At 59.1% G+C, this 22,281-nt stretch overlaps 2 protein-coding genes across 4 annotated transcripts in view; both read right to left on the bottom strand.

The window, feature by feature from the left end:
* Nucleotides 1-726: 726 nt before the first annotated feature.
* LOC102533994 (carbonic anhydrase 15-like) lies at nt 727-3,474 on the bottom strand. Its single transcript, XM_072952814.1, is given in 9 exon segments — nt 727-893; nt 896-920; nt 1,018-1,184; nt 1,286-1,352; nt 1,700-1,792; nt 1,893-2,053; nt 2,426-2,596; nt 3,196-3,231; nt 3,408-3,474. Coding segments are annotated over 9 exon segments (954 nt in total).
* A 1,105-nt stretch (nt 3,475-4,579) lies between these two features.
* DGCR2 (DiGeorge syndrome critical region gene 2) overlaps nt 4,580-22,281 on the bottom strand; it is a 42,499-nt gene continuing 24,797 nt past the window's right edge. For all 3 annotated transcript variants that reach the window (XM_072953664.1, XM_072953662.1, XM_072953663.1), the window contains 8 exons: nt 16,244-16,372; nt 15,385-15,595; nt 14,304-14,380; nt 12,578-12,754; nt 11,832-12,035; nt 8,997-9,149; nt 8,307-8,543; nt 4,580-7,216 (listed from right to left, as the gene is read on the bottom strand). In XM_072953664.1, coding sequence (XP_072809765.1) covers nt 6,960-7,216; nt 8,307-8,543; nt 8,997-9,149; nt 11,832-12,035; nt 12,578-12,754; nt 14,304-14,380; nt 15,385-15,595; nt 16,244-16,372 — 1,445 coding nt within the window. In that variant the 3' untranslated portion in view covers nt 4,580-6,959. The remainder of the gene's footprint in view (nt 7,217-8,306; nt 8,544-8,996; nt 9,150-11,831; nt 12,036-12,577; nt 12,755-14,303; nt 14,381-15,384; nt 15,596-16,243; nt 16,373-22,281) is intronic.

Below are 22,281 nucleotides of genomic sequence, written 5' to 3'. Positions count from 1 at the left end.
CCAGCTTCATTCTCCTGACTGTCCAACCCATCCTCTCCTGGACAGCAATGCCTGACACAGCACATCTGGTCAGTGCCCCCTGGACTCTTAGCTTCACTTTGAACAGTGACGCCGAGTCCGCTTAGCCCTCACGTGGCCCCATCACAGGCAGTCATCCCGACAGCAGTGTCTCTCTGGACAGTGTCAACTCCACCTACGTCAGACTCTGCAGCCCACCTTCCCAGAGTGTCGCCTGGCCAGGTCTCACTCGGTACAGACAGCTCTTCACTCGCTGTCCCTGTCACCAGGACCCACCCGCTGAGCCGGGTCTAAAGTGCAGGGGCTGGAACCAGCAGCTTCTTACATCCCGGCCTTGGGGAGGCAGCAGCTGGAGGCATCACTTAACCACACAGTGTCCAGGGTGTCACCCAGCTCGTTTATAAAATAAAATGTGTAATCCTGGGCTTTAGAAGTCTGGGGATCCAGGTGTGAGGTGTAGGTTGGGAATTGGGGTGCCTTCTTCCTGAGAGGGATCTGGGGACATCTGGGTCTGCAGGGGGGTCTGTGGTGGAGGAGGGTCGCTCAGGGGTCTCGTTGTATGGACAGGCACATGGAGGCTTCTATGGAAGCAGCAGTTCGCCCAGGCTGCCCCTCCTCCACCCAGCTACACAGGGCCAAGATCAGTCTGTGTGATGTAGGTGGAGTTTATTGCAGGAAGAGGGTCTTGTCTGCATCCTAGGGCCCCCTTCAGAGCCATAAGCTGAGCCCCAGGCCCAGCAGAGCCCCAAACCCTCGGCCCAGGTTGGGGGCTGCTGCCTGGATGGAGGTGTTGGGGGAGGCTGAGACCCTGCGCCCACCGAGAGGCTGCTGCGGCTGGAAGTTCTCCCTTAGCGGCGCCGGGTGCAAACAGGGGCCTGGGCCAGGGTCTGGAACTGGGCCACCTGAGGGTACAGGGCAGAGGCAGTTAGGACACGCTGTGCAGGAGGGTGGCAGGTGGGTGGAGGGGGTTTGGGGGGCAGGGCAGGGTGGCGGCCGCACCTCTGCACGCCCAGTGGGGACAGTGTCCTCAAAGATGGTCCAGAGCACCGCAAGCTTGCAGCAAGGCATGGTCAGCGACCCCTGATAGCGGTAGGAGCAAGAGAGGCCAGAGGTGCCCGGCAGCAGTGAGGCCAGTGGGAAAGTGGACGCCAGCTTCATGGAGGCCCCTGGGTGGGGGATGGGCAGCAGGTTGGAAGCAGCTTCCTTGTGCCTAGACACCCCCGCCCTGGCTGTCCCCGTTGAGCACCTCCCACCTTGTGCTCCTCACTTTGTGCAGACATGTTCCTGAGGCCCCACACGAGGGCCGAGAAGTTGGCGTTGTCAGAATCCTGCTTCTGGGGAGGGGGCTCCGAGTGAGAGGGTATCAGAGTGGGGAGGTCTCAAAAACGGGGAACACTGAGTGGGGTGTAGGAGAGACTAAGTGGGAAGAGGGTAGGTTCCCAGTGAGGGGTGTTTGCTGAGGGGGTCACCCCCACTGAGCCCACAGAACCACCACCTCCCACTGGCCCCATCCTCCCACAGAACCCATCAAATCCTATAAACCCTTTAGAGGACCCATTACCCACCCAAGACTACACAGGCCACCTGCCCCCTCTACAGACCCCCACGGACCCCTTTCATGAATGCAAGCAGTCACCCAGCACCCGCCTCCCTGCCAGGAGTCACATGCCCCCTCCCTCACCGCCAAGAGCACGGCCAGCACTGCCAGGCCGTCAGGGTGACCTCGGGCCTCTCCAATGCTCAGGTACCGGGTGCTCATGTGGACCACGTGCATCTGGGGAGACACAGACCATGGGAGGTACCCAGCTGCCCCCAGCAGTCTCCCCCTGGCCTCCTTGGGCACTCCCACCACCCTTCCACAAGCCCAGGCCCACCTCCATGGGGTGATGCTGCCCATCCAGGCTGTGCTCTGAGCCCGCTTGCCCAGGGCCCCCCCAGTGGAAGTGCAGCTGCAGCGCTCGGTAGGCAGGTGGTGGCAGTCCGGCACCCCGCACCTCCAGGGGGCTCTGTGGGCCAGTGTCCACGCGGAGGAGCACTGAGGGAGAGGTGGGAGCACATGACATCCTCTTTCCCCCACCCAGCTGCCCCTCTCGGCCAGACTGCTTCCTTCTGGGGTTCCACAGAAGCACCATGCAGTCGGTATCTAAGCCCCTTTGTTGGTGGCCGGGTGAGGCTCCCCACACCGCAGTGGAAACCCCACCCCCTGGATTGGGGGGGAGCAGATGGCCTCCTGTGGCTGGAGTCCTGATGCACCGCAGCTACGTGACTGTGGGGGTTGTGGGGATCCCAGGGCACCTGACTTCTGGGTATGTCCTGACTTCTGGTCCTTAGGGACAACGGCTGATTGCTACTGGTAGCGGGGTCCTGACATCTTTCTAGGGGAGGTCCCCAACCCCAGGGTACTGACCTGTATGACCATCATTCTCCAGTGTCCAGGGGCCTAGAGGTGCTGAGTCATAGCCTTGGAAGATGAAGTGTCCAAGGGTCAGGTACTGCTGGACCAGGTGAAGGTCGATGTTGATAGGGGACTGGGCAGGGCCCCCACAGGCAGGGGCCATCTCCTTCCAGTGGGTGGGGCCTGAGGGAACAGGTCTGGGCTCTGTAGGGGGGCTCAGGAGGCAATATGAGGGTACACAGAGGAAGGTGGCCCTCACACATACCCAGAGAATAGTCTAGTGGCAGGAAACTCCTCCCTGCTCGGCCCCAACCTGATAGGTCATGACTGACACCCTGCCCTCCGCCAATTCTGGCCCGGTCATGATGTTTGCAACACCAAAATAGGAGCAAGCACACTCTGACATAGCCCTGGCAGGCAGTCTGACCCACGCCGAAGGGGGCTGGGAGGGTCTCCTGCCACAGGTCACACACCCACACAGGGGACCACTACCACCTGCTCACACGTGGGCCGCACCGACAGGCTTACAGATCCTGCCTGATGCCAGCAGCTTGGCACACACTGCAGGACTGGGGAAGCCAGCAGCCACAGACCCGGACACACAAGGGGACATTCACACACATGCTGCCTGCTGCTCAGTCACGGTGGCCCTGACCACAGACAGAAAACCCGCAGAGACCACAGAAGCACAGTGTGTGGACCACCACTGGCCGCACTAGCACCTGTCTGTGGCCACAGGATGCAGACTGATGCCACACAGCCTCAGGTGACACTGTCCTCACCACACTTTGCGTCCTGGGAGTCATAGCACCAGGCACCTGTGGACGATGGCAGGGGTTCAGGCAGGCTGTCTCAACCCAGGGCCGAGAATGGAAGCACAGGGCTTAGGCAGTGGGTGGCAGGCAGACCCTGCTCTCCTGTTGCCCCAGTTCTAGGAGCTCCCCAGGGCCTAAAGCGCGGAAGAGGGAATGGTGGGGCAGGAGCCCATGCTCACCTTCCCAGTCGCTGTGCACCACGAGCCCCACTGCGAGTAAGGTGAGTGCCAAGCCAGGGGACCTCATGGTGCTGCCGTCAGTGGGCCGAGGCAGCCAGCAACTGTAGAAAATTTATTAGCGTGGTGGGCTAGGGGTGGGGCTGAGTCCTGGGGGCTCACAGCTGCGTGGGAGGGGTCAGAGGGGCGGCGCCCAGACAGGGCCTCCAGCAGGGAGACAGCTGGAGCTTGCCAGGCACTCGCTCTGATCCCGGCACCCCTGCAGCTGCCAGCAACAACCACTGGCATCTACCAGAGCTACACGTTTTCACAGACTCCCCCCCACCCCACTAATCCTGAGTTGGGGGGTGCTATTAACATGCCCATTCCCAGATGAGGAAACGGAGGCTGGGGACCAGGAGTGACAGGCCAAGGACACCAGGAAGGACGAAGTTCCAGGGGGAGGGCATCTTGGATCCCAGTGCTTTTGACTTGGGGGGCTGGCATGGGGAGGATGCCCAAGACCACAGCCTCCCTTCTACTGGCGCGACCCCGCGGACCAAAGGGTCCCGGAAGCTGCTACCCTCTCTGCCCAGCCCCGGTGGGGCTTCTGCAGCAGCTCGAGACCCCGGCGTCCAGCGGACCCCAGGCTGTGGCCAGAGCCCCAGTCACTCTCTTGGAAAGTGGGACTCCAATTTCCCCGCCACTCAAGTGTCCCGGAGAGAAAGTGACGCACTGGAAGGCGCTCAATGCTGGTGTCCCCAGTCCAGAGGACCTGGCCTTCCCTGAGGTGGGGCACGGGTGCTGTCCTCGGTGCTGATGGGGCCAGCCACCACCCCGCAGGTGTTCAGGAACAAGGGCCGCCTCTCCAAACCCCTACCCCAACAAAGTCCTCACCGGTGCCTGTCTTAGCCCTGACCCCTTGCCCGGCCAGCAGGCTGGGTCAGGAAGGCAGCAAGAGGACCCACCTGAAGTTGAGTCCCCTGGGCACCCTCTTGTTCCCATTTCAGGAATTGGGAAATTGAAAGGACTACAGTAAGAGAACAGAAGGGACAGGGGTCTCAGAGCCCCACGCCTGCCCCTGGCTTCCACAGGGCGCTCAACTCCTCCATGCACTCACTTCTGCACCTGTGCCTCAGTCCCAGTGTGGTTGGAACTCCCACCCCAGCTTGGGTTACACCAAGGACAGATCACACTTCTTCCAGAACACAAATTTATTTGGCATTTGGATGAAATGGTTCTCACAGCATCTTAAGAAAAGAATTAGTGCCAACCCAACCAAAAATTAACCCAAACTAAAAACCCTCAGTGAAAGGAAAACATAAAAAACAGGCATTGAGACAATGTACAGTATCGACACCCACCTCCACCAGGCAGGTCAGGTCTCGGGGCAGGAGGCCCCTCCCAAGAGCTTGCCTGTCCCTTTAGGGGTCCAGCATGCCCGTCCCTACCAGGAGCACAAAGGTCTCCACCAGGGCTGGTCTCAGGACTCATCCGACCACGGGGAACAATCAGATCTTACCAAGCACTGGCGGGGGGCGGGCTGCCTTGCTCCACCAGCTATGGAGACACAGTGGCCAGCAGGCAGGGCCTGCAGCAGCACTGCCCACAGGCCTCCTGTCCAGCCCAAGGACACCAGTGGGCTGAGCCACCCTGGACTGAACCCTGGCCAGTACAGAAACAGCCCCCCACCCCCCACAGTCTGCCTCAGGCCACCCTCAGTGCCTCCCACACACCTGACTGGCCCAGCAGTCCTTCAGTCCCCAAAAGAGGTCCTCCAGTCCCACACATTTGTGCCCTGCCCTGTACACCTGGATCTGAGGCCTGGGCCAGAGGTACAGGGGCTGGGAGGGGCCCTGAGCTGCTGCGGCCAGGCCCCCATGGGGTACAGCCTCCAAAGCAGGTGTGTTCAGGACCCTTCCCCAGCACCAACAAGGCTTGTGGCTGCTGCTCTGAGTCCAAAGCATGCTGGAGCCGCCACACGCTTCCTGCTTTGCCTTCAGCAGCCAGTGTGGGCATGTGTGCCCGGGAGACCGCTCTCCAGCACCAGCCCCTGCTCGGCATGCAGCCTGCCTGCCTGAGGCCTGTCTCCAGCACACTGGCTCCTGGAGGCCAAGCCCAGGTCTGTGGGCCACTTGAGACCCACAACCCACCCAGGGAAGAACAAAATGGTTTCCAACTGAAGATAGTGAGAATGTGCCTAGAAATGGACAGCACCACCAAGGCCTGTCACCCCAGAGCACCCACTTTGTCACCCTCTCCTTGCTGCTGGTCCAGAAAGGCTGTGAGGGGCCAGGGAAGGGCTCTGTGCTCTCAGCTGAGGGCCACACCTCAATGCCACCCAACACGCCATGGCCATCCCTGGAAGGGAGGCCCCATGGCCGAGTCCCCGGGTACCGTCACCACCTGCAAACACTTGGACAGGTACGCACATGACTCACACGCACACAAAAAAAGAAAAGATCCAGACGTTCAACGTAGAAAAGATATGGAGTGCTAAAAATCGCACAGAACCCGCTTAATCTCCAAACCTCAGAAACACTAAAAGCCCTGGGTCAGGAGACAAGACCACCACCCAGAAGCAGGCAACAGGGTCCCTCAGTCAAAAGGTCCCAAGCGGGGGGCCCCCAGCACTCCATGCTGAGGATGGGGAGGCGACATGTGACCACCGGGCATCAGCTTAGTGGTGGTGGTGGTGTGAGAAGTGGATTCCCAGGAGATGGACAGCCTGGGACGTTGGTGTCAGCCACCCCTCCTTGAAACAAACAACCCTTTATGGCACAAACAAGGTGGGGTGGGGGCAAGCCAGGCCCTGGGGCAGGTTCAGCAGGAGTGGGGGGTGTAGACATGAGCCAGCCCTGGCAGGGGTCCAGGGCCCAAGACACTCATGCGCACCCGGGGGCCATGCACAGCGGTGCTGGGGAGAAAGCCATGGGGTGGGGCCAGGGTCTCCTGGCACAGAACTAGGCTCGATGGAGCCCAGCTGGAAAGAGTGCAGAGTCCAACCTCCTTCCAAGCTCCCCTCTTCAGGCCTCGGGCACCAGAGCCACAGGCCAGCTCCCAGCCCCGGTCAGGGTACCAGGATGTTCACAGCTGGACCCAGGGGCCATCCCCACAGCAGCCCTTGTAGAGACCTCCAAGTCCATCTGCTCTGAAGCAGAGCTGCTACCTAGACCACACTGATGGTCCTCAGACACCTGCTGCCTGGGTGCACACGGTGGCCATGGGGTCCTCTGAGGGCCTACATCAGCAAACCATCCCAGGAGGGCCGGTGTGGCCCCACCTGGCCCTGCCCAAAGCCACAGTGCCTTCTCCATTCCCTATTTCTGACATCTGTGGTCTCATGAATTTTGTCATTCTTCGGCCATTTAAAAAGAAAAAGACAGTGACCCAAAGCTATGCATGTCTCCAAAGCCGGCATGGAGCCTTGGGGCAGGGGCTGGCCCCCTAAGGGCCAGCGCAGTGTAGCAGGGGCCAGGCGTGCTCAGGGGCCCTTCAAGTCTCCCACGGGGATCAAGGTTTTCTCGACAGCAAACAGGAGCTCCCCGCCCGTTGGGGCCATGAGCCGGCCATCCTCTACACCACAGTATTAAGGGAACTTCGGCTGTGCCGGCCGCCCCCCGGCAGCCCCTCTGCGGCGGGGGCACTGCCACTCTGGGCGGGGTCGGGGGGCACGAGCAGGGCACTACTGCTGTTGGCCGAGTCTTCTAGGTCTGCCAGAGAGGCCCCGGTGGCGGGCAGAGGCTGCTCCAGGTGTCGGGGTGCTGCACTGTCATCGCTGCCATCCCCTGTGGCTGATGGGGTTGCCACTGCTGGCTCAAAGGCATCATCATCTGCAGGAGGAGACAGGCGGTCAGCATGGGGCAGGTCTGGCTGGGGGTAGGGGTAGGCTGGAGGATCCTGCCTGAGTGCTCCCCACGCCGCCAAGCAGGGGCAGCTGGCCCACAGGGCTCTACTGTGCTCGTCCCATGCCTCCGCCCTGTGGCCAGCAGCACAGCTGTGTGTGGGGGACATGCTCTGACAGTCAGCAGAATCAAGGGCGGACAGGGGGAAGCCCTTTCAGACTCAGGGGTCTAGGCAGTGCATTCATGACCTCAGTGCGTTCTTGGGAAGGGGCTAGGCAGGCAGAGGAGAGCGGGTGCAGCCTTAGACCCAGAGCTGCAGCTGGACTATGGGACGACCATCACAGAGTACCAGGTTTGAGGGCGGCCAAGGCAGCCCACGCCTCATGAGAGGAGCCCTCTGAAAGTGTGGGGCTCAGGGACCCAGCTCCGCCTCCCCTGGGCACTGTCCTGGACCTGCAGGCCTGCTACCCTGCTCTGGGAGCACTGGCCCCCCAACAGCCTGGTCCACTAGCAGCGCCCCTGGCAGGAAGCTTGTCTACCCTGGCCCTCTGACCACAGATTGTGATAATCTGGGTCCCAAGGGCAGGGGTCAAATCCAAGTCTCTGCTGCCCACAGAGGCCACACAGGCATGGGAACCAAATCAATGCACAGATCATGAACACAGCAGTGCCGGCCCTGCAACGTCCATCCTGCTGCGTTGTGCGTGCGTGTGTGACGCCAAGGGAGATGGGACGGGACACCTGTGCTGCACGATGGGGCCAGGCCAGGCTGTGGGCAGGGCACCGGGACGGTGAGACCGACCTGCCAGTCCCACACGGACAACAGACTCAAGAAACTGCTTTCTTCCCACTGGACAGGAAGGTGTAGTGTGCAGGAGTCTGCTCTGCCCAGCGCCCGGCCCCGCTCTCCCCAAGGGCTGCTCACTAACAGGTGTTCTCGGGAGGGAGGCAGGGGTGCGGGGACCACCCTGCCCACGACAGACAACTCCACCCTAAGGGAAACCTAAGCGAAAGCAGAAGGCCAGGAGGCAGGAGGGACCACTGGGCCTCGGCCCTGCCGCCCTGCCCAGGGGCTCACCTGCGGGGTTGTAGAACACACCGTCTGGGTTGATGGCGGCCTCGTAGGGGGGCGGCGGGTCATCGGGCTGGCCAGTGTCCGGGCACTTGTACGCAGTGTAGGGCGGGGGAGGGTCGTGGAAGTGGAAGGCCCCACCCTCACCGTCATCAGAGAGGTGCAGCGGTGTGAGGCCCGTGCCGAACCCATCGGGGCCGTAATCGAAGCCAGGGATCCTGCGGCCGAGGTTGAAGTGGTGCACTGGGCAACAGGAGGGAGACACAGAGCTAGTCACTCCTGCACCGCACTCGCCACATCCCCACGGCCACCTGCCCGCCACACCCAGAGCACGACTCACCCTCTCTACCCTCCTCCACCACCACTGGCGCCCATCAGCGTGCTGCAGGCCTCGGCCCCCGCGCTCTGTGGTCTGGGTCTCACCCATGACCGCTGTGGTGAGCTGCCCACTGATGTGGGGCCTTCAGACCTAGCACCGTGGTTCTGAGCCCCCACCCACTCCCCAGGGACTGGGGAGCCTCAGCTTGCTCACGGAGCCGGGGGCTCTGGAAGCTCCATGGAGGCGCAGCTGCTGCAGAGAACCAGGGCTGAGGAGAGCACTGCTGTCTTCACCGGGCAAGTCACCCAGCCGGCAGGTGCCCACTCTCCCTGGGGGAAGGGCCGGGAGCCCCAGAATGCAGGGGCCTGGGCACTCACGGTTCGCTCCAATCAGGGACTCGATGCGCTCACGGCGCCTCTGGCGCAGCCGGTGGACCATGAAGAGCAGCAGTGACAGGATGAGGAAGGAGGAGACGCAGCTCACAATGAGACGCATCCCGCTGGCCATGGAGTCCAACAGGCTGCTGCCGTCTGCGCGGGAGGAGGAAACGCTGCTCTGTAGGGGGAGCATCAGCCCCCGGGCTCCCACCAAGACGCCAGCCGTGGCCCGGCCCACCTCTGCTGGCCAGGGCGATAGGAAGGAGCCGCAAAGCCTCTCGCTCTGCCCGTCCAGGGGTGGGTGCCTGCCCCACCCCGCCCTCCACCCACCCCTCTGAGGCTGGGCCTGGAACCCCTCAAAGGGTTGCACAGGGAGCCCAACAGGACTGCGCCTCTGGCTGCCACATCTAGTTCTTCCCTGACTTCTTGCCACAGCCCCATAAGGAAGGAGAAACATCTCTCGTGCAGAACTGAGGTCAGCGGGGCCAGGTCAGTGGCTTGAGTTCAGTCCTAGGCTCCAGTCCCACTGGCGGGGCGCAGAGCTCTCTGCCCCGCCCTGCACCCAGCAGAGCTCGTGTGTGGACGCGCAGGTGGTCCCAGGAGGTGAGGACACGGCCTTCGTGGGCCCCAGAGTCTGTTTACAGCCCCACCCGCCCCTCGGCAGTTCTAATTTCTGACCCTCCCACACCCACTTCATCCTCTGCTGGTGGGGAGATCGGGGGCACAGAGTGTGCCCAGCACCGCCGAGGGCTGGGCAGCACTCCCGGTCTCCCAGGATGGAGGGGAGCGATGCTAGGGGTACCTACTCACACAGGCCCCACTCACTCTGCTCCACAGCCCCCACCGGAGCAGGGCAGGGCAGGGAACCTGCAGCAGCTTGGGGAGAGGGCTGGAGTCGGCCTGCACCCGACACTTTGGGCAAGGGCAGTGGGCATGCAGACCTCACCCTCCAGCCCAGCCTTCCCATGTCTTGAGCTGGTGGAGGCCACAGCCAGAGGGCACTCTGTCTTGGACCCTGTGTCCTGATCACACGTGTCCAGGTTCTCACCAGGGGCAACTGCACCCCCAGGGACCTGCGCGATGGCTGGTAACACGTCAAATTGTCCCCAACGACGTGGGCGGTGGAGACACCTCTGGCATTGGGTGCAGTGGCCAGGGACGCAGCTCAGCACTGTGCCAGACACCAGACAGCCCCCGCCCTGGTCTGGCCTGCCCTGCCCAGCACACCAGCTTGCTGGGCACTTCCTCCGGCGCTCCCAAGATGGTGCAGGCAGGACGAGGCGCAAAGGAAGAAAACCCTGCTGGGCAATTCCACGGGCTCTCACCTATGTGAGGTGGCCTCTCCCACCGAGTCACCGGATCGGAGCCAGGAGGTGGTCCTGGGAACACCTGACTCCAGACCTGGGGAGGAGGGACTGGGGCCGTGGAGAGCAGGAACTGGGGCCGTGAAGAGCAGGAGGACTGAGTGTGGACTCCCACCCTTGGGACAGCTGCGCCTGTCCCGAGGAAACACTCCAACACAGGTGCTACCTGAGGGGCCAGAGTCCCAGCCTGCCCACTGCCAGGCTCACACATTCCCTCCTCCCACAGGGCTGAAAGCTTCCCCCAGGGCTGCATTTACTGCTGACAATGCTGGGGAAGTAACCGTGGAAAGGACACATCCTCCCACCAATCAGCTGCTGTTTCAACGCCTCTGACCTTCCAGTCTCAGGAACACTCAGTCCCCGTCGTGGGAGGAAGTCCATCAGTCCAGGGGGCTGCTGACACGTCTCGTAATTGGCTGCCAGCTCAGAAAACCCAGGGGGCGGGGAACACCTAAAGCAGCAGCCCCTTTGCAAAGACTAATTCTTAATCAGCTCTAAAAAATCCCAAAGACTCGATCAAGGTAACTGACCGTCCCTCTGTGGGGGTCACCAGGAGGAAGCACCTGCCATTAGACACAAAGAAGAGAGCACTGTCCCAGGAGCCGGAGCCAGAGCCAGCCAGGGGTTCCTGGGGGGCCCGCAACATGGTCGGCTCCTCCGCAGGGCTCCGGAGGTCCCCCGTCAGCTGGTCAGAACCCTGCAGGAATGCGCCCAATACCAGTGGGTGCCGGGTACCCTGCGGGCTGGGGAGGCCTGAGTGCACTCCAGCTCCACGTCCCCGGGTGGTTCCACGCAAACACTGCCTCTGCCCTCATCACAGCCACAGGTTTGGGACACGTGCCAGAGCGCCCCAGCCCAGCCCTGGGGAGCAGGGATGGCTGTCGCCGAGGGGCCTTCACACACAGCCTCCAGCTCCGCTCCATGGGCCTAGGGTGGACACGGCCACCACGGCTGCCCAAGCTGCTCTGCAGGGGGTCCCCAAGCCCGGGGCTTCCACATATCCCTGCCCATGTTGCTCACATGCTCTTTCTCTGAGGTTGTGAATTCACATGGCGATGTCGCCTGCACTGTTGCAGGGTCCCTCTGCTCACAGCTGCAGAGCGGGGTCCCACCCACTGTTCTCTGATCGGAAGTGGAAGAAAGAGGGTCACCCAGGCCTCTCTGGTGCAGCCAGGGCACCTGTCAGGGCCTCACCCTGCCCTGCACTGCGGTCTTGCTTCTGTGGGACCCTGGGTCTGAACACTGTAAGGCAGCACAGAGTGGGGAGGAGTTTTATATCAAAATTGCAGATATTTAATCTTCTTAAAGAGTGTAACAATAAAGACTGAGGACAGCAGCAACACAAGTTGTCATCGCCCTGTGCGCCGCGCTCAGACACAGGAAAGCTCCAGTGGGCGAGGCCCAAGCTGGAGCCGGCCTGGGGTGACAGACGGGGGAGGCAGGCCCGTACCCGAGGCTGAGCCCTGCTCACCTGGGTCCAGGCACATGAACTTGCAGCACTCCTTGGGGTCCTTGCGGTACTGCTGGCAGCCCTGGGGCCGCTCGCACAGGGCAGCCACGCACATCTCGGGCTCCCCGCCGTGGCAGGTGCAGCTCAGGCAGGGGTCGTCCCCTTTGGGGGTGAAGTAGAAGCCTTCGTCCACCACATTGTCCTTGATGTCGACACATGTCTGACCTGCAGCAGGCACCCACACAGACGCACGTGTCACTGGCTGGAGGGGCCCCTACATCCCACCTGGCTGGGTGAGCATGATGCCCAGGGCCCGGGAAGGGGGACCTGGGTGCACCCCCATGCTGCAGGCCAGCCTGCAGCCGCAGGGAGGGGCTGGGAGAGGGGCGCTGGGCTCACTGTCGGGACAGTGCAGACCAAGAAGAGTGCCAGGTTCTGGGAGAAACCCTTGCTTTCAGGTGCCCAACACGTCATGTGTGAGTCTCTCAATCTAGGGGGCAGGCGCACAGCACCAGCCCTCTGGACGTCAGAACACATCTCGAACGAGCCTCCCAAGAAGCTGCTGGTTCTGCTCAGGGAGGCGGTGCCAGGACCTGAGACACTCGGTGAGGCCGTGCAGAGCCGACAGGGACAGCAGAGGAGGGCTGGCTGGGGCGAGACCCGAGACGGGGACACAGGCCCTCAAGTGGGAGAAGAGGGACAGAGGCGAGGACACAAGGGACGGGGTCCGCGCACAGGGACTGGCCAGCGCGCATGTGGGTGCTCACTTCTCTTGCACAGGAACGAGGACTTGTCGTGGCAGCTCTCGGCGCGCCAGCTATGCAGGTCGTGGTGGCGGAGAGTGGGGAAGTGGAAGCACTGCAGCTGTGCGCAGAACACGCCGTCACCCTCAGCCGCGGCCCCCGCAAACACTGGGTCTGGGGGCAGGAGCACCTCCGAAGAGCCTGTGGGGAGTAGCGGGTGTTACAGCGGAACATCGATGGGCAATGGGGAGGACCCACCTCTGGGGACCAAGGTCCTTGAGCTGGACCAAGAGCTCGCGGGCCACCAGGTGCCAGCAGGACTGCAGTCTGGCCCTCGTGCTGGCAGGGGCCCCGCACTACAGAGCTGGGAGGCGAGCATACTTCAACCTCAAGGAGACGGTCGAGAGACTGGAGGGGAAGCGCCCACAGCCCGTGAGGGCCGCAGAGCCCAACAGGAAGGAGAAAGAAGCCGCCTCCTCCCTGTCAGGACTCAACCGGCGAGAAGGCGTTTCCACCACCAGTGTCCAGGAGACCAGTGAGTCCAGGAGTGTCCACAGCGTCCTGAAGGCTGGCGCCTCTGCTGGGGTGAGGGGTCACCCCCAGCAGCTGGGACTGGGGCAGATGGAAAACTACCAGAAGTATCCTCCACAAGGCCCCCTGTGACTCAAGGGCCTGGAAACCCACAGCTTTTTTTGTCAGCCACTCCTGGGGGAGATCTGAATACATTCCCACTCTGAGAATGTGGATGAACGTCAGCGGGACGTTTGGGGGACTCGAAGGATGAGCTGACGTCCTGCCCAGGAGGGGCCAGTGTTGTGGCCCCTCTGCTCCCTGCCCCCTAGGAAAACCACTGCCCAGGGCCCTGACCCTTCTCAACACCCTTCCTGTCTGTGCCTTCACCCACCTCCCCGTGTGGAGACACAGCTGGGCACCTGCCACAAGGTCACCCAGGCTGGGAGACAGGGGAGCTCTGCCCATGTGACCTTCCTTTGCTCTCCGCCGTGAGGGGACAGAGGGAGCTGCCTGGGGTCCCCGGGCTCACAGTTCCTCCCTTGTCCTCAGAGACACTTCAGGATGTGTTTGGGGAAAAGAGCAGCCCCGAGCTCAAGCCAGAGACCCAAGGAGCAGCCCCTGGAGGGAAAGTCAGGGCAAGGGGAGAAACCTGCTGGAGCCAGGGTGGCAGGACAGGACGCAGGCCACGGGCCATGAGCAGGGACACAGCTGCCCACAACCGTCACGGCTCCTTACGTCACCAGGATACATTCCAGCAACTCAGCAGCAAATCCCTAAAGCAACACACATGCTACACATGCAGTCTGTTTTAATTCCACCTGCCTGGGGGTTCCGGCGTTTCAGACTCTCACTCTGACCTTCCCTGTCCTAAGAAGCCTGTCCCTCCCTCTCTGGCCCGTGTCCATGACCACAGCGCACTCTGCTCATTTTTATGCTCCAATTAAAGTCCGGACTTTGAAAGGACAGTGGGACCGTCTAGAAATGGCCCAGTGAGGAGCCACCATGGGTTCCAGAGGAGGCCAAGCCCCACCTGGGCCCGGGTAGAGGCCTGACTGAGGCTGGGCCAGGACACCCGCCATCACAGCCTCCCTGAGGTCTGGGGCCCAGTCGTCTCCATGGCCCCGCACTGGGCACCCCGATGGGCCAGGCAGTGGCAGGAGGAGTGGGAGGGGAGATCCCAGGATGACATGCCCCAGGTTCCAGCTCATAACTCTTCTGGAAGACCAGGAAGCCTCACCTTTGAAGGCCACCTCCCAGCGACCTTCTAGAGAGCGGTTCCGGCCCGTGATGACGTACTGGTAGCCGACCCACAACCTGCAGGGGCAGAATCGGAGGAGACCTCAGGGCGACAGCAGGAAGCAGCCAATGGCCTCTGAGTGTGCACGGCTTACCAGTTACACTGACCTCTGAAACACTGAACCTCTAAGGCACTAACTTTTTAAAGTTTTGATAATTTTAATAAAATGCATTACAATTCTAAACAATAAATTCACGGGTCAGAGACAGCTTTTATCGCAGGTAAGTCCTGCCAAAGACTGTCCTTATCAGCTGCTCTTATAAAGCTTGTGCTTTCTAAGCAAAATCAAGCAAATTCCTGGTGGACACAGAGCCCTGTGAACTCACTAAAACCACAGCTCAGTGTGCTCCGAATGGGTGTGTGGTAAGGCCGGGAATTACATCTCAATGAGAGATCCCCTCCATGAGCACACACCCCCGGAGCTGGCCCTCTGGCTCGGAGCCCGCTCGCCCAGGCCAGGGCACTGAGAGGCTGCGCTGGCCCGTTTCCGCACTTCCTCTTTGACACTCCAGAGCCCTGGGGCAGAGCCAGGCTCCAGAGCCAGACTGCCCACACTGGAAGCTGGCACACCACAGCTGGTACACATTCTGGTCACCCACCCCGGGCCCCTGTGGTTTCTGGGGGTGCTGAACGAGCGGGCCTATGGAAGGCACTGAACACAGGGCCTGGCGAAGCCTCCTTTCCTGGGGATCCTCTGCCTACCTGCAAGGCCCGCGAGCCAGGCCAATGAAGCCCCACAAGGAGCAGCCCCTCCTGACACAGGCCCAGCCCCTGGTAGCTGCAGTGGGACCCAGAGGGGACCAACGAGGAGGACTGGGCACGTGACATAGGGTGCAGCCCATCCCGGGCCCTCCAAGAGCCCCCTACGCCATCATGACATCCACTCTCAACCCCTATCTCCATCTACTTCCAGGGGGCAGGGTTGCTAGCTCCGCCTTGGGCGGGACTGCCGTGGGTGGCCAGTGGCCGTGCGCTGGCGGCAACCGTGCCTGGCAGGTCCTGGGCCCTGCCCCAGACTCACTTGTGCTGGTCCTGCCACGCAAAGCTCCGCTCGGGCTGGTCCCATTCCTGGGCCAGGACGAAGCGCAGCTCCTGGTCGGTGGAGAAGGTGGCAAGGGACCCGTTCACACGTTGGCAGGTCTGCGCTGCATCCCAGTAGTTCTCCCCGCTCAGGTAGACGCGGTAGCAGCTGGCCGTGCCCTCGTAGTGGTGCCACCCTGTCGGGCACTTCCCTAGGAAACATGAAGGACGGAGGGGGTGTCCCCAAGTCAGGATCGTCGCTGCAGAGGTGACTCTGCATCAAGCAGCTCAGAAAGCACCAGAAAGGGAAACAGGCTTGGGAGGGGAGCTCTGCCTGTAAGGCCACAAGCCTCCCGCTTCTACGAGGCCCTAGTGGACAGAAAAGACCAGACGCTAAGTTCACTCAGCAAAGCGGATTCGCCCCACTTAAGGCCAGCTGAGTGCGGGGCTGGGGGTGAGCATCCCAGGATCGTTGTCCCACCCAAGCAGGTCTCCTCAGGACGGGGGTCTCCGCGGTGGTTCTTCTGCTTTTAGATTTTCTGTAATCTCATTTTGCTTCTTTAAGATCTTAATGTCACAGTGTTTATTAAATACGTAGTTATTAAAACTTTTTAAGAACAGAGGCAGAGCTGCTTCTCCGTCTACCAAAGGGCGAGTACAGCCCAGCCCTGGGAAAATGAGCAGCCTGATTCCAGAGCCTGGTTCAGGTTGGCTTCCCCACTTGGGGCTGGGGGGCCTCACTTATCAAAGGAGGCCCTGGGATCTGCTTAGGGGTCTGGCACAGCCAAGGGCCACGAGACAGCCCAGGGCCACGTGGGGTGGTGAGCCCTGGACCACAACAGGGCAGGTCTGCAACTTACTGCTGAAGCGGACGGGCTGAGCCACGTTCATGGCGTGGAAGTGGGAAGTAGGGCCGCTGCCTCGAGCCCGCCCCTGCCTCGGGTCCACAGCCTCCTTCCCATGGTAAGGACGCGACTCCCCGGTCACTTCTGAAAGCAGGAAAAGAGTGGCTGTAAACCCTGCTCCTCCAGGGGGAGGCACCAAAGAGAACCGCGGTGCAGCCAGATGGCTGGGGGCAGGAGGGCCGGGACAGCAGCCCAGGCCCCACTTACTCAGGTTTTCTTTCGACAGCTCTTTAAAAAAACATGCCATTCACGTCAAATGGGTCTCATGCACTCCTTACTGAGATTATGCCTAGGCAGTCTTCATTTTTTATTACGACTATGAGATGAGGTCTCTCAGCTGCATTTTCTAACAGACTCCTATGGGCATGGCACAGGGTCAGCGGTCCAGCAGCAGCTCTGGCCCCAGGGGGGTTCTCGGCAGAGCCCAGGCTGCTCCCCCCACTGCCCAGGAGCCTCCCCTGTGCAGCCCTTACTGCCTGCTGGTCCCTCTTACAGCTCAAGGCCAAGGCCTCCGTGTGTCTGCCTGCCCCTCCCATCCTCCATCACCACAGCCTCCCCACTCTGCTTGCAGAGGGGCACCTGAGTGCATGGTGGAGGACACCAGGTACAAGGTCAGGACAGGTGACAAACCTGGTCTGCAGGACTGCAGACACCCGCAAGCAGCTCAGTCTGCCTGCAGCTGGATGCAGGGCTCAGCAACCTCAGGGCGGGGCAAGAGTGGCACGGTGGGGGCGTGTCATGGGTGTTGTGGGCGTGTCCATGGGGGCGTGTCCGTGGGGCGTGGCAGGGGCGGCCTCCGCAAACCCTCCCTGACTGCGCGGGCCCCTACCTGCCCACCTGACCAACACTTCCGCAGTGTCTGGTTCCGCTAATGTCATGGATTCTCACATTGTTTCTGTTTACTAAATCATCTTTATTTTTGTCTCATTATAGAACAACAAATAAGCAACATAAGATACTGGGGAAATACAAAATTTTGACAAGACAAAGCAGACTGCTGCTACACCAGGGTCTGCAGCTGGTCCCATCTCTTCTACACAAACCCTTAAAACATCAGAGTCTTCCAGCTCGACTTCAAACACAGTTTCATGGTTTGCTTCGTACGCTCACAGCTATAATCAGCTTCCCATGTTCTTGAACGAGTGAAGAGCACTTTCACAGTGTGAATGCATTTCTTCACCACAGTCCCCACGGTTCTGCCTGAGCCGCTGCACGTGGTCCTCCTGAGACCTCAGCAGAGATCCTCCATACCTCCACTGCTCCCCGACCCCAGGCCTGTGACAGGATCAGGGCCACCAGCTCCCACTCACTCAAAGACATAAATGTGCTACCGGCATCTGAGGGGAGACTGACGCCTAAAGGGGATGCATCTTCAAGGCCCGTGGCTCGAGCTGCCCTCTTCTGCTGGGGAGAGGTGGGGAGCGGGTGACCTTGGCTCCCTGGCACTGGGTGGCCCCCATGTGAGCACCCGGCCCTGCTCCCGGAGGAGACTGGCTGCTACAAAGCCCCTATCTCTGGTCCCCGGGGACAGCACGCAGAGGAGCAGGAAGACCCACGGCGGGAAGATGAGGGATGTGGGCCAGGATAATGAGGGACGTGGGCCAGGATAAGGAGGGAGGGGACGGAGGGCTTCCCGGCAGAGGGACAGCTTGGGAGAGGCTGAGGCGGGCAGGCCTGGGGCAAGCTTGCGCACAAGCTTGGGTGTGTCACTCGGCCTGAATCTCACATCTCCCTTCTGTCTGCTCAAACGAGCAAGACCTGTGGGTCTGCTCTGTGTCGTGGCCTCTTCCCAGACACAACACTGGGGACAGGACAGGCCCACCACTCCTAGAGAGATGGGAATCTGGGGCAGAGGGGAGAGCAAGGAAGAGCAGCTCTGCTGGCCCCGAGCACCTGGAGGCCAGGACGCTGCCTGCAGTGAGGCCATCTGCAGCCACGGGGAACACTGCGAGGACGCGACCGGGCAGGCTGGTGGTGGTGGAGGAAGCAACTTGGTGCTAAGCCGGCTTCTCTAAGGTTCAGGCGGCAACTCTGAGCCCTCCTCTGCCCACCATTTCTCTTCCCACCCCAAGCCCACATCCACAACCTCGTCACCATCATCCAGGCCCGTTACGTCTCATGGAAACCCACCAGGAGACATGGGCCTTCACAGCAAGAAGATACCAGACCAGGGCCCTTGGAGCGTCCAGGGGGCAGAAGCAAAAGATGAGGGGGGCTGTGGGGAGGCAGAACTCACTGTGCCAGCAGCCTGACAGCCCACTGAGGACCATGACAGGGAAGAGTTCCCCGAGCCCTGCAGACAGCTGGACCACAGCCCAGACACCCCAGGGCTGCTCCTACCTCCTACTTCAGGGCGTCAGGCACTGTCCTGGGCTCGTGGCAGCAAGTGACAGGCCCCGAGTGAGAGGTTGAGCCCCCCTCCACCCTCTACAGCTGGCCTTGGCCCTGTTCTATGTGGGACACACCATCAGGAGCATTTCTGTCCTCCTGTTTCACACCCACATGGATGACACGCACGGGACACATAGAGCAACTGCAAACGTAAAGTTGGTCCCTCCTGCTGCTCCTGGGTCCATGGACGACTGACACAAGTTCACACATGGGTGTTTTACCTTCTGCTACTGCGGACTGAAGCCCCCAGCCCCAGACACACTCTGGCTGTGGCTGCAGCAGGCTGGCCACTGGGGCTCCTCACCCCCAGTTAAGTCTTAGACACGCACATCACAGGGTGAGACAGAAAACCCCCCTCCCCTCCCCTCCCCCAGCCCCCTGCTCCTAATCCCGTTTCCCACAGAAAATTCTTCCGATCATTTTAAATTTATTTTATTCTTTCTTCGTCTTCTGGTAGTTTTTTTTAAGTTACTGTTTCTTCTGATAGTCCCATCTGTATTCCCAAATAATACGTTTACCCAGCTATTTCGAGTGTTATCAGTTTTAAATGTCACCCACTGACACAGAGTCAGGCAGGTGCACAGAGCTCACACACACTCTCACCTTCCCAACGGAGTGGAATCAATTTCAGAATTCAAGTCAGTAAAATAACATAATAATATAAGTACTCAGCACTTGGGAGCCACACTGCATACTAAGGTTATTTTGATTCTCTAAACAATTCTCTTTTTTTCCTGGAGTTAATGTTTGCATTGATTTTAAAATTTACTTAGTTTTGTACGTCAACCACTACTTTTTTGAGCAGCTACAGCAGATAATCAAGGCTAACAGTGAACATTTTAAACACTCAAAACACTGCATCAGAGTCTTCCAGCTCGACTTTGTTTCCTGAAGCGCCAGGCCACCTTCTTTCTTGCTTAACTCTGTACTTTTACAAGATCACATCCTTCTAAGGAAGGCTAGGGCAACTGTTATGAGTCTGCTCACATCTGAAAACTTCTTTATTTTATCCTCATGTATGATTGGTTTCTCTGGGTATAAAAATCCCAGATTAAAAGCATTTTTGAAGTTTCTGGTTAAAGATATCAGATTGAATAAACATACTGATTCGCCTCTAGTCTCTCCTGAAACCCAGTGACACAGAAATGGGATTTTAAAAAGGCATAGTCACGAGGACAAGAAGAACAGCAAAAAGAATGAAAAACGAAAACCTGGGAACCAGAAGGACAAGTGATGATGAAGGTGGAGGGGCGACCACACCCCGTGAACGCCTGCTTCTGCCGCCGCCCTGGCGCCCCACCCGGGCTAGCATTTGTCAGTCTCAAAACTGTCTTCTGTTAGAAGCAATCACTCAGAGTGGGCCGCAAAGGTAAACCGTAGGCTAGACTAGGAAAGTGAAGTAGAAGACGTGAAAGCCTCAGACGCTGACCCTCAGACCCAGCAGCCCGACGTGTGAGAGCAGGAATTCGCACTGACGGCAGATGCCTTTCCAAAAAAGCCCCCAACCCCACGTGTGCACAAGGCACACTTACTGGGACATCGTCTTTAACAGCAAACCAATGAGAGAGACCTAGAGGTCCACACGCAGGAGACGGAGACGGGTTGCACAAAGTACAGCCCGCCCCTCAGGCGGAGGGCACCGCAGCAGTTAAGGAACGACTTTATGAATTAATGCAGAGAGATTTGAAGGATACTTTGAATTAAAAAGAAAATAATCACAGTGCAAAGATCATACACAGGAAGACACTTCTTAATGTAAGGGGCAAAGAAAAAGAAAGAGGAGGAAGTAAAATACACATACATTTGTTTATTTTTGTAATAAAACCCCCTCAAACTCAGTAAAGATAAGCCAGACACCAATCCAGTCAGCAGCCTACTGAACGTGAAGGGGACAGAACTTCTAAGTGTGTGCTTTTGTACAGTTTATACTTTTGAATCTTGCTAATGTTTTACATATTCTAAAAATAAATCAGATACACAATCTCATGGATTCACTAAAACCCATGAAATTGTATCCTTTAAAGGAGTAACTTATATGGTACATGATTTATATCTCAAATTAAAATAAATTAAATCAATAAGATGAGGAGGCAAAGTCCTAAAAGTGAAATGCAAACACTCAGATATTAATGAATACACAAGAAAAGTAAGACTGAACCCAGGGACTTCTTTTTTTTTAAATACAGAGACTAAAAACTTATTGTTTAGAAAGCCTTTTATCACTTTAAAATTGTAATGTACTGTCTAAAATTTATTCTCTTAGGATTAAATACTGACCTCCCACATTTAGGGTTAGAGCTCATTTGAGATCATCCTTGTGAACAAGTCACCCGAGAAAAGTGGGACTGAGCCCAGGGACTTCTGGCTGGAGAGCTGCCTGCATCCTCAGCAGGACACAGTCCAGCACTGCCAGGACTGCAGAGAAATCCCAGACTCAGCTGGCAGGTCCATTCCTGGTAGGGAGACAGGAGCAGAATCTCTCGGACGCTCGCCTGTGTGTTCTGGCATCGGCCCAGCGCGTACAGATCTGGAGGGCGCTGGGAACCAGGGTTCTTACTTGGGAGCGGGTACAGACACGAGCTGTGAGGAGGGGAGGGGGAAATCTAGCGCATGTCAGAGTCGGAGGAATCAGCAAACAGGAACTTCTGACTAAAAAGAGGGTTTCCCACTCTGTGCTCTGATGGAGCCCGGAAGCTAAGACTCAGCCCTGGGCTCTTCAGAGAAGCGGCTGAGCCCACGTCTGGGGCCAAACAAGCACAAGTGAGCCCGGAGCAGCCGGCAGCGCCAGGAGCTGGAGAGCGCTTCCTGACACAGGACCATTCACGACGTGCGGGGCACTCGGCAGAATCACACACGCACCGTCCAAACCAGCACCGTCCTACGGGACTCAGACAGGAGCCATCAGCGTCAGCTAAAACAGCGGGAACACCCAGGGCACCCTCCACGAACTAGGTACTCATCACTCACTCACAGCTCACTCTTCATTACAAAAGGGGGGACAATTACCACAGAGAAATCTGGCGGACACTTAACAAACGATCAAACACAGAAGGACAAGTGGGCTCACGTGCCCTGTGACTTGACACTTTGCGACCTGCTTAAAAAGTCTCATCTGAATCTAATCATGAGGAAACAGAAGTAAACTGAAGGACATTCTATAAAACGATAAGTGTGGACTCTTCAAATCTGTCGACATCATGTGAGATCAGTAATTTTTCAAAAGGCTGGGGATACCTCTTGATTAAAGCACAAAGCAAGCTGGTGAGAAAATACGACAGGTGACCTCTGAGTAAATCCTGGACTTACAGTCACTATGGCCTGCATATAAGATAAGAGCGCTGTAGCAAGGGTCTCGCACGTGAAAACTGTACTGGCGTCACACAGTGGACTGTTATTCTCAGAAGGTCGGTGAACACTAGGGTAAACGTTGTATCTGTAACACGCTTTCAAGGTACAGGAGAACACGGACGGTGGTGCGTGCAGGGGAGGGCCTGCGAGCACTCGCTGCACTGTTCTCACGCCTTTCCTGTAGGTGGACGCTTCCCGTGTTAATAGTCAGGGAAGAGGCAGCTGGGAAGCCTGGCCCTCCTCCACCCAGAACA

Source organism: Vicugna pacos, chromosome 32, assembly GCF_048564905.1.
Source record: "Vicugna pacos chromosome 32, VicPac4, whole genome shotgun sequence".
NCBI lineage: Eukaryota > Metazoa > Chordata > Mammalia > Artiodactyla > Camelidae > Vicugna > Vicugna pacos.
Note: the sequence above shows the minus strand (reverse complement) of the source record. Positions and strands in the feature narration are given on the sequence as shown.